This window comes from Athalia rosae, chromosome 1 (assembly GCF_917208135.1).
Source record: "Athalia rosae chromosome 1, iyAthRosa1.1, whole genome shotgun sequence".
Lineage (NCBI taxonomy): Eukaryota > Metazoa > Arthropoda > Insecta > Hymenoptera > Athaliidae > Athalia > Athalia rosae.
Window position 1 is genome coordinate 12,407,793 of NC_064026.1, and position 14,840 is coordinate 12,422,632.

Consider the following 14,840-nt stretch of genomic DNA (forward strand, 5'->3'; position numbering starts at 1 on the left):
TCATGCTTACTTTCCGTATCGGTCAAATTATTATTTATGCCTGGATCCCACAGAAGATGATCTATTTCTGGTCCACCTCTTCCTCTTTCTCCATCGCATCTGACAGGAGGTATGGCGGCCTGATATCTGTGGCCGATATTTATTCTCGGTGGTGGCCCGTCATTTCCCTGGGAATCGTCAGAGCTGAATTCCGATTCTCTTTCGTGTTGGTGGAGCCTCGCGTACAATCCTGGGCCTGATCTAGATGGGTCTAATATCGGTGGCGGTGTGTAACTACTGTCCCAATGTCTATCGCAGGCTCTCCTCAGTCTTGAAGGGTACGAGTGAGAGTTTGAGTAATGCCCGTCCATTCGCGGCCTCTTTCTACATTGCCGGATCGGGCTAGCTGGGATTCTCGTAGGACTGAGGAAGACGTCTTCGTCCAGGAGTTCCTCCTTGATCTGTTCTATCGGAATAGGCAGATTACCCGCTGTCTTACTTTTTATCGTATATTTGTTCGCGTTGTTTGTCTGAATCAAAAACTTGGCGGGATTGAAGGTTGGCTGATGAACGTGGTTTTGTTGGAATTGTGGCTGCGTACTCAACCCTCCTGATGACGCTACGTTATTCGACCCCGGCTCAATTTTCGGCGTGGCTAGTCTGATTTCTTTTCTAAAAGTCAGGGGACTAAGAGATCCGGCCTGCACAAGAACGTTAGCCTTCTGAAGCCCCGCGGTCTGTATGAGCTTAAATTCCCCGTTGTTGTCGACGACAATGCCAGCCAGACTTCCATTACCGAGTCCAAAATCTACTAAATTTTGACTGGTAATTAATTTGTAGGACTGGAATCCCGAAAACTCAAATTTCCTCCGTCCTGCTGTGAAGTCCTTTGGACTCGAAGAGAGTAGAGGATCTTCGGAGTTGGGCATCATCTGATTTTGCAGCGCGTGGTGCGGTGAAACGGGAAAAGTGGAACTCGAAAAAGTCGCTGGTCCAGGAGATGAGACGGAGGATGGTGGGAGCGATGAAAGAGGCGAGGGTGCAGGGGTAGCGGATAACGGACTCGGAAGCGGCGAATGCGGGTTTGGCGATCCGCCGTACAAGTCCGTGTCCGCCTCAGTTTCACCAGGAAGAACCTCGCTCAGAGCTTCTTCAACAGCCGCCGCGGAAGACATCGTCGTGGTATAAAAGGCCGCGGATAAAGGTGATGAAACAGGTCTCACGGAATCAGGATCTTCTTGAGGACTCAGAAGGGGCAAGCTTCCGGTAAGGAGGCCTTCTTGACTTGCAGGTGGAGTCGGATATGTGAAACTTGGACTGTCGTGGCGGGTGAGTGGCGATGGCAAGGGAGATTGCGCAGGCAATGTGTGAGGGCTCTCCGTGCTGTACTGAGCTCCGTAGGTGCTAAATTCTGCGAGAGAATCCGGTAGGGGTGAGTTCACCAGAGCCTGAAGATCCGGATTCACCGTGTGTTGGCTCGAAAAACGATCTTCCATTGACATTTCCTGCAACTGCTCGGAAGACTGTTCGTGAAGAAGGCTCGTCGTCTGAAACTGAGAATTATCCAATAGTACCAATCATTTCTAGGCCATTATCAGCAGATTCGGTAGTCCAAGACCGCCATTCACCTGAATCGAGTCTAGTTGTGTGGCATGTAGGAGAACGCTATCTGGCACGGCTGTAACTTGCTGGAATACTTCGTCCTGCAAGCTAGGACTGAAGTATCCTCCGTCCTCCGAGTATCCCGTTATCGGAAAACTGTCCGTCACGGAAGGCTGCTGTAATTGCGTTTGTGTTTTTTGTTGTTGACTGGTATTCCCCTGATTTGTGTTTGTCTGGTAATTTAATTGGACTCTTTGACCAGGATCGGACGCCGCTCTTTTTACAGCCATTTTAGTAGTACCCTGAAAAATTGATTTCACTCCTTTGAAGATTTATACAGAAGTACCCGGTAATAAAAAGCATTACAATGTCGCCGTTCGAACTTTCCAGACCAGTTATTTTGCAGTCTTGGAAAAATAACGAACCTCACCATCTCACGTCACCTAAGCTCCTTCCTCAATAGCGCTTCTTATATCTTATCGAAAAAGTGTAGATCTGGGAAGCATTACGTTTGAACAAAATGAAGAACGTACCTTCAATATCATGTCGGCCAAGGCCTGGGCCTGTGCCTGGGTCTGAGCTTCTTGTAGCTGTTTTTGTACCGCCGCATGATTTGCGACGGTGACATTTGGCTGCCTAAAATGTTCGCTATCCGAATGCCTCCTCACCTTTTCAGCGGTGGTCAAGGGCGGGGGTGCTGGTACCGCGAAGCCCGTTTTTCCCGGTGTGTGATTAGTCCTATCAGCCTGGGTGGTGAAGGTGTTAGTTCCCAACCGTGACTGAGCGCCGTTGCTGGCATCGGTGGCTGAAAGAGCAAGGGCTGCTTGACTTACTATCGAAACCCGATTGAAATCACCACAATTTACAATAATCCATTCGTAAAAACAGCAGATATCCACTCGACTTTGTACGCGCGCTGCCTTCGTCAGGCATCTTCGAAAGATAAATATTTCCATAGAAATGAAACTTTGTTTTTATGGATATCTGAAGGTTTCTGATTTTCGTCAAATTCGAATCTGATATCATGTTTTGGAAATTCAAAATTGAAACCATTGAAAACTTTTTTTCGTGACGCATTCTCGAGTAAAAAGATTTATTTCATCGGCGATTGTCCGAACAAAAAGTAATTATACTTCATGTACGCGTTTAATTTATCTCATTATCGTTCTCCTTTTTATCTAATTATTTGTATATTCCCTATCCCCCTTCGCCCCCATAACATTTTGATGATTTTTTAAAATGCGTTGAAACAGATACTCCGTGCCAAATAGGGAGATGGGTTGATGCATTATTGGAAATACTTGAAATGCCTGGGATCGTTCATTTGCCACGCATGCAGGTCGCTCACAATCGGAAAGACAATACCTCGGGACTCGCGTCGCGTCGAGACCAGCCCGGTTCATTTTCCAATTAGCGCTTCAATGGGCGTCAGATCAGGCAGAGAATAACCATCGGGGAAAACGGATAGTGAGAGGCGAGATGCGGACAGGGGGCTTTGCCATGATCAGAAAAGGCTAGCACAAGTGATCCAGAAACAAAACATGCTGTTCTCACTACCCTGTCGGCTGATCAGCTCCAGTTCTGTTTCAAAGTTCTCTGATAAAGACGCGGTCTGCGTATGTGTAGGTATAAATGAGATGTGTGTCAAACCCCGCACGTCAAATGTCCCTCTCGATTTTCTGCCATCTGATGATTCCAATCAGGATCCTGTTACCGATTCGTCCAAGTATGGCTGATTATTATTTCCCAACTACATTCCTATTCAGCACGATTTCTTTCGGTGGATCGAAGAGTTCAGATATTTATCATATTGAAGTAAAAAATATCGATTTTGTATAATCTTGAAGACCAGTTAAAATTGTAAATACACCGACGCGGACGAACTGAAAAGAGAATTCCCGTAGTAGGAACTTATTCGCAGATAATAATCATAACTCGTCACACGTTTCGTTCAAATGTACTCAAGAAAAGTTTTTTGTTTTTTTTTTTTTGCGGCTGCGACTAATTGATTGTCGGGTGTTCCATCGATTTTATCATACGAAAGATGTGTGCGTGCATGTTAGTACTGGAATACACCTATGCACCCTTAAACCTATATTAAACGTATAGTACATGTAGTGTAATACAGTTACATGGCTATTCATGTATGTTCGTGGAAATTCGTGCAACTATCTATGGGCGAGTTGTCGTATGTTGCTTTTCGTGCGTGTCAGCAGCACATCCCATTCAGTTGGTTGGGGTTCGGGGAAGAGCGTTGGGGCGAACGAGAGCTTCGCAGCAAATTATTTATCGATCTTATAAGCATTGCGGGATGCCGACAGGGCTTTGAAAAGTATGGCGGGGATTCGGAAGGAGGGTTTGCGGGGATTTTCGTTAAATGGCTTGCGAAGAAACGTTTTTTTCTTTCATTTATTTATTTATTTTTCTTTCGATCAAATCAATCGACCGTCGGTGTGCAGTTTGGAAAACGAGACTAGCACGCATGAAATGCGGAGAACAGCAAATAATATAAAAGGAATAGAACGAGAGCAGCAATTCATGAAATGCATCAACTTGTTTTGCTTTTTCACCTATATCATGCGCCACGCCCGTTTCAACGAAACTCGGTATGAAATATTCCAACAAATCAGATCCGATACCGGAAAATTTGAAATTTATCTTGTTAAAGTGCATAAAAAAAAGCAAATATTAGAAAAAAGAATAGTCAAAGTTGTGCATTTTACGAATATAGCAAAGGTCGTTATTTTCAAGTCGAAGATACCAGTACACATTTTGAGAAATAACTAGAGAAAGCACAATATACATAAGATCAAGCCATTGGAAAAGAAACCAGAGAAAACGTTGGATTCAATACATAATCGACTCGTTTTTTTTTTTGTATTGCTGAGAGTTCGGTCATTTTTGATAATCGATTACGCGCGATAAAAGAGACACGAGCCAGACCAATAAATGAATATTCAATAAAAGTAAATATTACATACTGAAAAAACTATAAATTCAAATTGGTATTGATATTGTGCCGCCGGTCGTATTTTCTGAACATTTTTTGTTCATTGGTGGCACACTCGGGGACACGACAGTGTATTGTGATGGAGAATGAAAAAAATTTCTGAAATAAATTTACCAGGCATTCAACTACACTAATAAACCGAATAGGTATGTAATAAATTTACCGGTTGTCCGCTTCTGGATGATCTTTTCTTCGATCAAAGCCCTCACGCCAACGGATGCCGTTTGCAACGGAGGTCCGACCACCTCCTTCTTCTCGCATTTTTTGTTCTCAGCGTCCTAGGAGGGAAAGAAAAACGAAAATTGAGACAACAAATACGATTATTCACGTGGAAATCGATCGTTAATTCAATTTAATCCTCCCCGTGCGAACAATGGGGATACGAAAGTACCCCTCGAAATTCTGAACTCAAAGTTTTTCGAGTAATTCACATTCGAGTTTATGGAAGATCGGACGAAGAAAAGTCCAGCCAATACCGAAGCTCAATGGCGTACGGGATATGTGTACCTATCGACCAACCACTTGGCGAACCAGCCCTAATAACTAAGTGAAGATAATTGAGCGTGTGAATTCGATTATCTGGCGATGGAATCATCGACGCGTGGATACCTTATCTCGCCGCTTGTTGTTGGCTCATCATTGAACAGGTAGGGTAGGTAGGCACATATTCAGAACCATCAGAAACACCTATATATATACGTCCGCCGTCTAATGTTGTAACGGGTGACCGAGTGAAGGGACACCATGCGCGTGGAGGTAAACGGAGGACATCATAATCATCGATCTGGATCATTCCAGTTTCGGGGTAATTTCCTGCTCACAGAAACCTATACCTGGCCTCCGAGGTGTACAGGTGTAGGGCGTACACGCTTCAAAAGAGTCACATACCATCTTGTGATTGTGATACATGTGGATATCGTGCACAAGTGTTGCGTGTAGGTACATAATCGACGCGGCAAAAGCAATAGCCAAAATGGAACCCGTTTGCCTTTGACGTGGCGATATATGGGGCATAGGAGGCGTGTAACGTGTACGTAAGTGTGCACCGCATATGAATATCGATCGGCTTGCTTATTAATGTCGAGAATTGATTGCGAGGTGAAGCTACGTTCGGGAAACTTGTCGATTCGATTCGCGTGAATTGCAACGTCATTAACCGTCATTACCCTTCAACTATTCCATATCTTGTTGGCTTCCTCGGACACCCTCAGAACTCCGTCTCTGCTCGACACGAAGTGTAGTTTCGTAATCGATGGTCACATTTGAAAGAGAAAGCCGTATGACCGGCTGAGTTGAGCAAATTTCATAAAATACACTTGAAGAAAAATATTCCGATTTTAAGAAATTTTCTAAACTCGTTCAAATTCGGTAAACTGAATTTTCTAACATCATCGAAATTTGAATAAAGTGATATTCACGTTTTTGGGGTTTTGTTTTTTTTTCCGCGCTTTTTGAGGTACTCTCTTAATGCGATTTCTACGAGTTTCGCCCCTTCTGTTCTCAGCCCTCGATGAATACAGAGACTACTACAATACATTCGAGGATCAGAAATGATCAAAGTCTTCGCTAAGTATACAGATATGGGCGGGATTGATGTACTTGAGCTTCTGCGAGTATCGAAAAACTAACATTATTTCTCAAACACACTCGGCGTATTCGCTAGCGCGATTTGTGGCGAGGGGGTTGGTTCCAGTTCACGGTAGGAGTACGCTAGCGAGGAATCGAAGCCGTGCGGTAGCTGGTGGGCACGCAGCGTACCGAAGCGAAGAGCAAAACCAACCCTGTCGAGTCGAAGTCAATCTGCATAATGGAGACAGCTCGAGACAATGTTTGCTCAGTGCTGGAGCTCCACAGCCTTTATTTGAATTTAGTAGTAAGTGGTTAGTGCTCCAAGAAAAGAACCTGTTAATGGGGCAGTTTCTACTCCATACCCGTGCCACCTATCCGTATACCTGTATACCTATTCTCTCGTTGAACCGATTCACCTCCCGTTCGATCACCGAAACTAATAGGGTGCGCCAATAAGCGCCGCGGAATTGTTGAATACTTAATTAAACCAGCGAAACCCGTTCGATTTTACATTTCACTCGCTGCGGATCACTCCAGTCGAAAATCTAATTCTTGGATAAAGATTCGCAACGCAGATAGAAACTGCAGGAGACGAAAATTTCCATCTTGTGACATTCATATTTTCCAATAGGTGTCTGTAATTCGGAGGTTTCTCTTGGATAATTCTCATACAGAAAGATACATAATTATGAATGAAGAACATAACTTTGGATAAGTGAAGAACATGTGAATTTCGATACAGCGATAACAATCGTCGGTGCAATTGATGCCCGCTTCGCGTATCCTCTCAATTTCCTGTTCTTGGAGATGATATTCACGGCGTTCCCTTACCTTTTTAAAATAACCGCCATGTAGTCTCATGTGTCCATTCAAGGCCGGTATATTTTTAAATTTTCTATGACATAAATTGCACTCGACTGGCTTAGGTTCAGCTTGAGTTTTAGGACTCGGACTTTGACCCGGTGACGAGGTATTCGCTGGCGAGGGACTGTTTTTACCCGCGTTCCCTCCACTTCCCGGTGAATTAGCCTGCTGTTGCGCTTGTTGTTGCTGTTGCTGAAACAATGGCGACAAAAGTATTTCCATTAGTCAAAAGACATTGATATCGTGTATTTATAAAACAAGAAGGTATCTCTTCAAAAAAAAAGTCCGGGCATTCAATTAACGATGCTTACGTCGCAATGTCAACAATTCTCTTAGCGAAAATTTTCGACCTTGACTCGTTAATTGGATGACGACTTCTTGTTCGAATCAACAGAAGCCCTCGATTCGATTCGGATCAACGAAGCGACTTCGTCGATCGGACGAAAATTTTCATCTGATCGCGCGTTGCTGCAAATCCGAGCTTTCCAACTTTACGAACTATTCGGTCATAATATTCTAGCTCGTTCATTAGTAGCTGTTCGGTAGCTAAGACGTAGCACGCACGTATACGGATCGCTAATAAGAGTTGAAATTGCGAGCGTGCATGGGGAATTGGGGTGCAACGCCGGAGGTCGGTAGTCGTTGTCTCGCATCCGAACTGCCACCGTCTTTGTTACGTCAAAGCGAACATGGAGAATCCACGGACTTCGTTCTCTCGCCTTATATTCTCACCCTTGTATGGTACCCCTAAATTCTCTCTCGCCTACTAATTTCTCTAATTCTCAAGCAACGTCGGCTACGCCCCGTGAAATTACCCATGTAACGACGACGAAGGTTATAGGCTAATGACGTAACGACATAAAGAGGGTTCCCAGAAGGATGGCGGCTCGAAATCGGCGGAGAGGGTTATATTCGAACGATTCCGAGTCCTCTTTGTCTGCATTCTGAGATCCACGAAAAATCACACAATTCTAGAGACGCGGTTATTCCGAACAAAGTTTTTCAACAAAAATTTTTAAGCTTTTCCTGAATTCACATTTCCTCAATATCGTACGCAATTAATTTCGCGATGTCGACATATTTTCAAACCCAAAATTTTAAGTTCCTGCCGAATTCTCTCGTCTATCCCTTTTTTTCCCCTTTGTATTTTATTTCACTTCTAGCGAGCTCTTTGTAATTATCCTGCGCTCAAGAAGGCGTGAGTTTAATTTAACCAGCTTAAATCGGTGCTGCCTGTGCAGAGAGGAAAAGGAGAGGGAGGCGGGGGGGTACTTGACAATAAAATCGGATTAATTTGCCCGCGCATATAATTAGCTTAACTCAACTCCTATTAAACCCGAATTGATATAGAAGCGGTGAAAAATTGGATGATATACCTACCGACATATTTTTTTTACACACCTGTAAATTTTATAGGCGGGCACAAGCTAATTGGGTAATTAATCGGTAGGTCTTCCAAGCAATTTGCCGCAGAGACCACTATTTTTCATCTATATTATAAAATAATAATTGTACCAAAATAGTGATAAAAATAATAACAACAACGATGATAATTGAAAACCAAAATGGTATGAAGCAACAACGATTTCATCGACTCGTAGTAATCATCCCCGGCAAAGTTCGTCGCGATCATGTGATCACGTGTGACACGGTTTTTCGATCTGCGCAACTGTCTCCCCCTGTGTATTCGATGTTTTTCATGTGTGTAACATGTATAATACGAACCTCGCTGAAACATGTTTATCTATGTATATTCAGCGGCAGTGGTGAAATAAAAAAAATAAATAAATAAACGTAAAGAAGGAAATAAAAATTCTTCTTTGCAAGGCCTCGCGTTGAAATTTTCCTCGTGGATGATGGATTGACGCTTGTATACGTGTATCGTGTGATACTTATATGTATACACTTATGTGTTGTATACACACCCCATACGCTTCGCTATATTATAATAGATAGACATACGCGTCGCGTCGCGTCGCGTCGGCGTAATATATTTCAAATATACTAGGGGGAGAAAATGATCTTTACAATTTTTTCAACGCCACAATACTTGTATATCATCCGAATTTTGTATACAGGTATATCATACGATGTGAAAACAAACGTGTCATTTTCGTTGCTTTTTTGGGTTTGTTAGGTAGAGTTACGAGCATAAGGTGTTTCAGAATAAGAGATGAAAATTATAAGATGCAGTTCAAGAAGCTTGACGATGGAGCAAGAAAGAAATATATGTAAACATGTCTCGACACACTACCACTCGAGGCATGCAGAGTTAGAACGGAATTGTTCAGACTTCGCTTCTCGTATCCCGTGACGGGGTCTTATAATCTCCTCCACCTAGCCGAGTGTCGATGTGACGGAGTAAAATGTATCTAGTTATCCTTCTGTATTGGTGAACGGCTATCGTACCTCCGAATCCACCAGGAGTGGGGGGTCAGTAATGGAACCAGGATGGGATAATTTCGTGTCGGTCACGGACTACGTGGGACGTTGGAATTGCAAATAATTGCATTGCGTTATAGCGATTCACATGGGGGAGTGCCGCATCCCCTTTCTATCCACCTCTATATCTGTATATGTCGCTCTATCCGCATTTTATACCAGAACAAGCTGACCCGCCCACTCCCCGAACTTCCTACCCTCAAAGTACATACCGGCTTCAATGTTCCCGCAGGGTGCATTCGATGGGACATTCCTTTTTCTACAATTTTTCCGTTTTCTTTCGATAACAATTTGGCGCCTAAGAAACACCCCGCAAATTTTTTCATTCGTCACTCGTGAAATCCTCGAGGAAAACGTCATTTTCTAATATGAGTAGCCAATCTATTTCGAGGCGCGACACTGACCTGAAATATTGAGAAAGACGGAACCACCTTCGATCCACCACCAAGTTCACCTTGGTCTCCTCGACGTTCGATTTAATACGAGAAACGTACGTACGTGGGAGGTGTGCGTATCATCCCTTCTCGTGCAATTTGCATGTATACATGTATATTATTCAAAAATGAGACGCTTTTTGGTAGTCGCGCGCCTTGTTCCGACATGGTTTCGAGGCAACGTGAAGCCTCATTGAATATTTTTTTCTCCCGAAACTCACCTCTCTACCTTTCCGCATCGTATGTTATTACTAGCTGCTCGTCGGAACGCTTTCAAGGGTGCGCCGAGTGAGTGAGTCTCACCTTATCCGGTATAGAGAAATTGGAATGCTGTGGATTTCAGAAAGGGATTTATCTTCTTCTTTCGCTTGCCTGCAAGTTCTCCCTGCAGACGTATACGGTCTGCGGTGAAAAATATATTTCACAAACGAACAATACTCCCTATAGCTTTGCTATTCGGAATACCTACATACATATATCTATATGCATGTATTATGTTTTGGATGAAGCAAATTATACATGTGTCCAGACAGATACCTAAGCTGACGGGGTAAAAAAGGCAACGGGGTAAACTAGCTGCGCCGCTGGTAAAGCCGGACCAATAGGTGGTGTGTGACGAGGGAAATTTACGATGCCGGCGACCGTAAAATTCGGATTAGTTTCAATTTAAAAACATTTCTCGTTCCGCGCGGCGGTATACGTAGATGCATGTGGACGAATAAATATTGAAAATATAATATATGGAAGCGCGGTTTGCGGGCAACGGCAGCAGCGACCCACGGCTAGCCGCAAATGGATTCGAAAAATTTTTCGGGGAAAATAAATGCACGTTGCATTCCTTCCGCGTAACTCTTCCGAAACAGAAAACTGCCGCCCCCCCCCCAGAAAAAAAAAACAGCTCTCTATCTCGGTGGGAATTGCGAGTGATGGATTATTATTGAAATTCCCTCGTTTTTTTATTTTCAGCACATAGGTAAAAGTACTTTCAGAAAAAGAGATAACAAAAAATTCGAAAATATTCCATTTCCAATGCTCGAAAAATTTCTGTACAGCTACTTGTTCATTTCGTTTGGACGTTTTTTTTTTTTATTTTTAATTCCTCGATATGCCGTATTGAGATACCTATACAAGGCTACGGAGTTTTTTTTTGCTCTTTTATCCTTCAATGTACGTACGTACGTACACACTCAGAGTTCACGTATTCATTTCCGTTCGTTGAAATTCGACTCAATCTCGAATGAGAGCGCCCATGATAAACATGTTTCAGTTGAATTTATAATTACACGGTTCGGAGAAAATCGTTTTATATACTTCGTAGATTGATTCATTTTTTTTTTTTTATTTTTTTTCTTTTCTACAGAGTTATTCCGAACAGTTTAAGCTCGGTGATGTAGAACTGAAACAACCCCGTAACGCACGTCGAATCATCGAAATTATTTTCCAGTTTTTCTCGTTCAAAGTTGAAAGCGTTCTATTCGTGTTTCGCTACTGCTGCTTATACCGGTACTTCGGTACGGGCGGGCGGGGCAAGTCTTGTCTTATCAAAGGTAGAAATGCCAGGCGAGCTTTTCATTTCACCGTTGAAGCAAGGTACAGATATACACATTACACAAATATGCATATATCTGTAGGAGAAGAGAGAGGTCGTAATAATAAGGATGGAGTGGCGGGAGTGACAGCCCTTTCCCACCTCCCGTTTTCTCTGCCCCGAGAATAAGAGGCGGCCCTCGGGCATAGAGATAAGACCGAGTCTTCCTTCCTAAGGAGACGAATTGTCTCCGGACTGATAATTCCACTAATTGTACACCCGCGCGCACCCACGCACGCCCCGACTGAGAAGTATACCGACCCACGGACTCTTGAATTTCGTTCCCCACCTCCGGACTTTGATGTGAAATGAAGAGAGGAAACGAGGAGAAGAAAGAGGGAAAAGTAAGGGAGGGAGGGCGGGGGCCGGTGAACTGAACCTGATTATAATTGAGGTGAAAAAGGAAGAAGAAATTCTTTCGATCGTCCGTTCGAGATAATAATGGATAAAAACTTACGAATGGCGTGATGGTGAAAAGGAAAAGAGAGAAAAAGAAAAATAAAAGTCACGAATTTGCGATAAGCTTTTTTTTCTTTTTTTTCTTTTTTTGAAGCGTCGCAAAAAAGCGCCGAGTTTCGCAAAGACTCCCCGTCCTCTTGCACGACGCTTTCTAATTCCGTATTTGAACAATATTCGCGGGGCTAGCGGAGCCCCGCTCGTTTTCGCGAGTATGTGAGCTTTCGTGTCACGTTCTCTACCCACGGTTTCATCCGAGTTCCGGGCAAACGCTGCCATTTATCCCGCAGGACTATCCCGGGATAGCAATAATCCGTATACGGGTACACACCTAATATCGTATAGCCGTTGCTGCTGATGGTGTACCTGAAAGTCGCGGAGTGTTTTGCATCCTCGTATCGCGTATCTCACATGAGTATACCTATGTATATCGCGGTAACGCGTGGAATTTTTCGAAGGTTGTTTCCGAATTTTCCGTCTCGTCGAAATGAATCAATGTTTCGATAGCTTGAAATAGAAAAGTAGGTGGCTCTACAGACCTAGATGGATAAATAACTTGATCCAAGAGTTGTTAATTATGGTATCTATAGCCTGAAAATGAATTGAGGGGGTGCAAACGCGAGAACCGACTGTGACTTTCCATACGATCAGATTCGTCTCCAATATCAGGATCTGAATTAATATTACTGTACAAACTCAACTTGTCTGGATGGTATTTGGTCACCAAATCTATCCGGAATTTGAGTCATCCACGATGCCAGGCGAATAAATTGAGAGTCAAAGCCCAATCGAAATGATGTGAGGTGAACCTCGATCTTCCGGTTCTTATAGTTATTGATGTGGGAAATCTAATCGGGACTCTCAGTTCGAGGAATAATTTCGGCTCTCAGTCTTACAAGTGCCAATCATCGTCAAATATCGCGCGTGCTACCCTCAAAGCGTATAACGTACCACGCATGTACGGGGTGGCTCGTTCCGAAATACCTAGTTAAGAATCGCACGCTCCCGTTGTGATCTCATAACGCCGAATCGAGTCCACCTCGACGTCGCGAGAGTTTTGTCTAGAATTTTTCAACGTCACTTTCTACACAAACGCTCTAATTTCGGAAATATTCGACGGGATCTTTAGGAGCGGGCCACCCTGTACACGTGGAGAAGTTATTAATATTACGGAGGCGACAAGCGGCTCCGGTTTCCTCCGTTCGGTATCGTACTTACACCACCCAACCCGCCTCATAGCGACTAGTGCGAGTTACCCAACCTAGTCCGCACCTTCTTCCTTAACCCAACGTTACCCCGTACAGCTTTGGCTACCTAGCCGCTCCGCTAACACATAAATTTCTCGAACACATGGCGCGCCAGGCTTATGAACAATAACACCCTCTGCCGTATAACCTGCGCACCCTGCACCCCTGGCGCACCCTTACATCGCTCTTCAGCTTCCTGGTAATTACGGCCTACCGTAGACATTCGAGGCTGCTGCTGCCGCCGCCGCCGCCGCCTCTCCCCCAAGATCTTGGAGGATTAATATACGAAGACACCGCGTTCACCTTTGCGTTACGTACGTATACAAATTTATTCGTTCGTTCGTACTTGTTTTTTTTATCTCCTATTCGGAATATTATCAGAGTCAAAAAACGATTCGCCAACGGCGTATCGTGTCGCACGATTCGAATTTCTAGATTTACGGTATAAATGTTTCGGGTGAATGAGGAGAAAAAAAAGAGAGAAATGGAAAAAACAAGAAAAAATATTGTGTTTCGTCGACCAGAATCCCTTTGTGCCGTCGTCCCGTTTTGAAGGGGTTGGTTTTTTTGGCGGTCGGACGGAGAAACCCGAGTTATGGAGGCTGCCTGCAGTTTTCTCCTCGGTCTCCTTGTTCGCTGTTGCGGCAAGGAGTAGGGGAAAAACGCGTTTTGTTTTATCAGAGCGGACGTTCACGGTCCTTTTAACGGATCAACCCTGCCATATCCATTCATATATTTTGTTGTTTTTTTTTTTTTTTTTCTGTTTTCGTTTTGTTCTCTATTTTTTGGTCGCGCGATAGTATCACCCGGCGAAGAAGGGTGTTACGCGACAGTACGTGTGTACGTGGTACAACGATCGTTGTTCTTCGAAGCTTATCGCGTCGGGCGAATAATATTTGACGAAAAAATTTCCAAAGTATCGTGTAACCGGGTTGCGTATTATGCTTACGTATACGGTATCTACCGTTAATACTTTGCACCGAGAAACACGTAGGGCAACCCATCAACGCGTAATAAGAGCCGCGAGTGAAAACAATGACTGTGCGAGAAATATACAGTGGAATACCGTTGGTATCGTGAAAATTTTCTACCTGCGGTGAAAATTTCCCTTCCCCCTTCAGCGTGAGCCTCGAGTTCCGCAAAACCCCTTCCCCTTCTGTTACCCTCTTATAGCCTTTCTCAAATTTGACTTTTACGGGATGCCGTAAAATTGCCAACGTGTCTAATTACCCCGGACAAAAGCCCCCCCCCCCGCGGTCGAGCTGGCTTCTCATCTTGTTTTGTATTTTGACAAGGATTCAGAACAGCGACGGCCCTCTCTCTTTTTCCCTCTCCCGTGGGACAGCGGAGGTATTTCACACCGAGTCCTCTCGCCTTCTCTTCCTTTTACTACACCTCCCCCTCCCCCTCCCCCCGCTCTCGTTGTACACATATAACATACGAGTGCGCGTAGGTATTATACGCGGATATACGTATACCTCCACTTGTCTCGCCCGCCAGAACCAATTTGTTCCTCGAGCTTAACCATGCCAAAGCGACCCATCCTCCGTACACACGTTACGTGTACTGCTCATAGCTAATGCATATAAACATGCTTTCGTTATCCCACACCCTGAAGCTTCCTCGAGGATATGATAAAGAATAATCTT

At 44.0% G+C, this 14,840-nt stretch overlaps 1 protein-coding gene across 11 annotated transcripts in view; it reads right to left on the bottom strand.

Annotated features, from left to right (window-relative positions):
- Window positions 1–14,840, bottom strand: part of LOC105687062 (mucin-4) — a 198,626-nt gene that overhangs the window by 22,086 nt on the left and 161,700 nt on the right. For 9 of the 11 annotated variants that reach the window (XM_048648935.1, XM_048648929.1, XM_048648930.1 and 6 more), the window contains 5 exons: window positions 6,992–7,216; window positions 4,755–4,869; window positions 2,115–2,401; window positions 1,608–1,883; window positions 11–1,532 (listed from right to left, as the gene is read on the bottom strand). In XM_048648935.1, coding sequence (XP_048504892.1) covers window positions 11–1,532; window positions 1,608–1,883; window positions 2,115–2,401; window positions 4,755–4,869; window positions 6,992–7,216 — 2,425 coding nt within the window. The remainder of the gene's footprint in view (window positions 1–10; window positions 1,533–1,607; window positions 1,884–2,114; window positions 2,402–4,754; window positions 4,870–6,991; window positions 7,217–14,840) is intronic. The other 2 variants (XM_048648933.1, XM_012402409.3) reach the window with 2 other exon arrangements.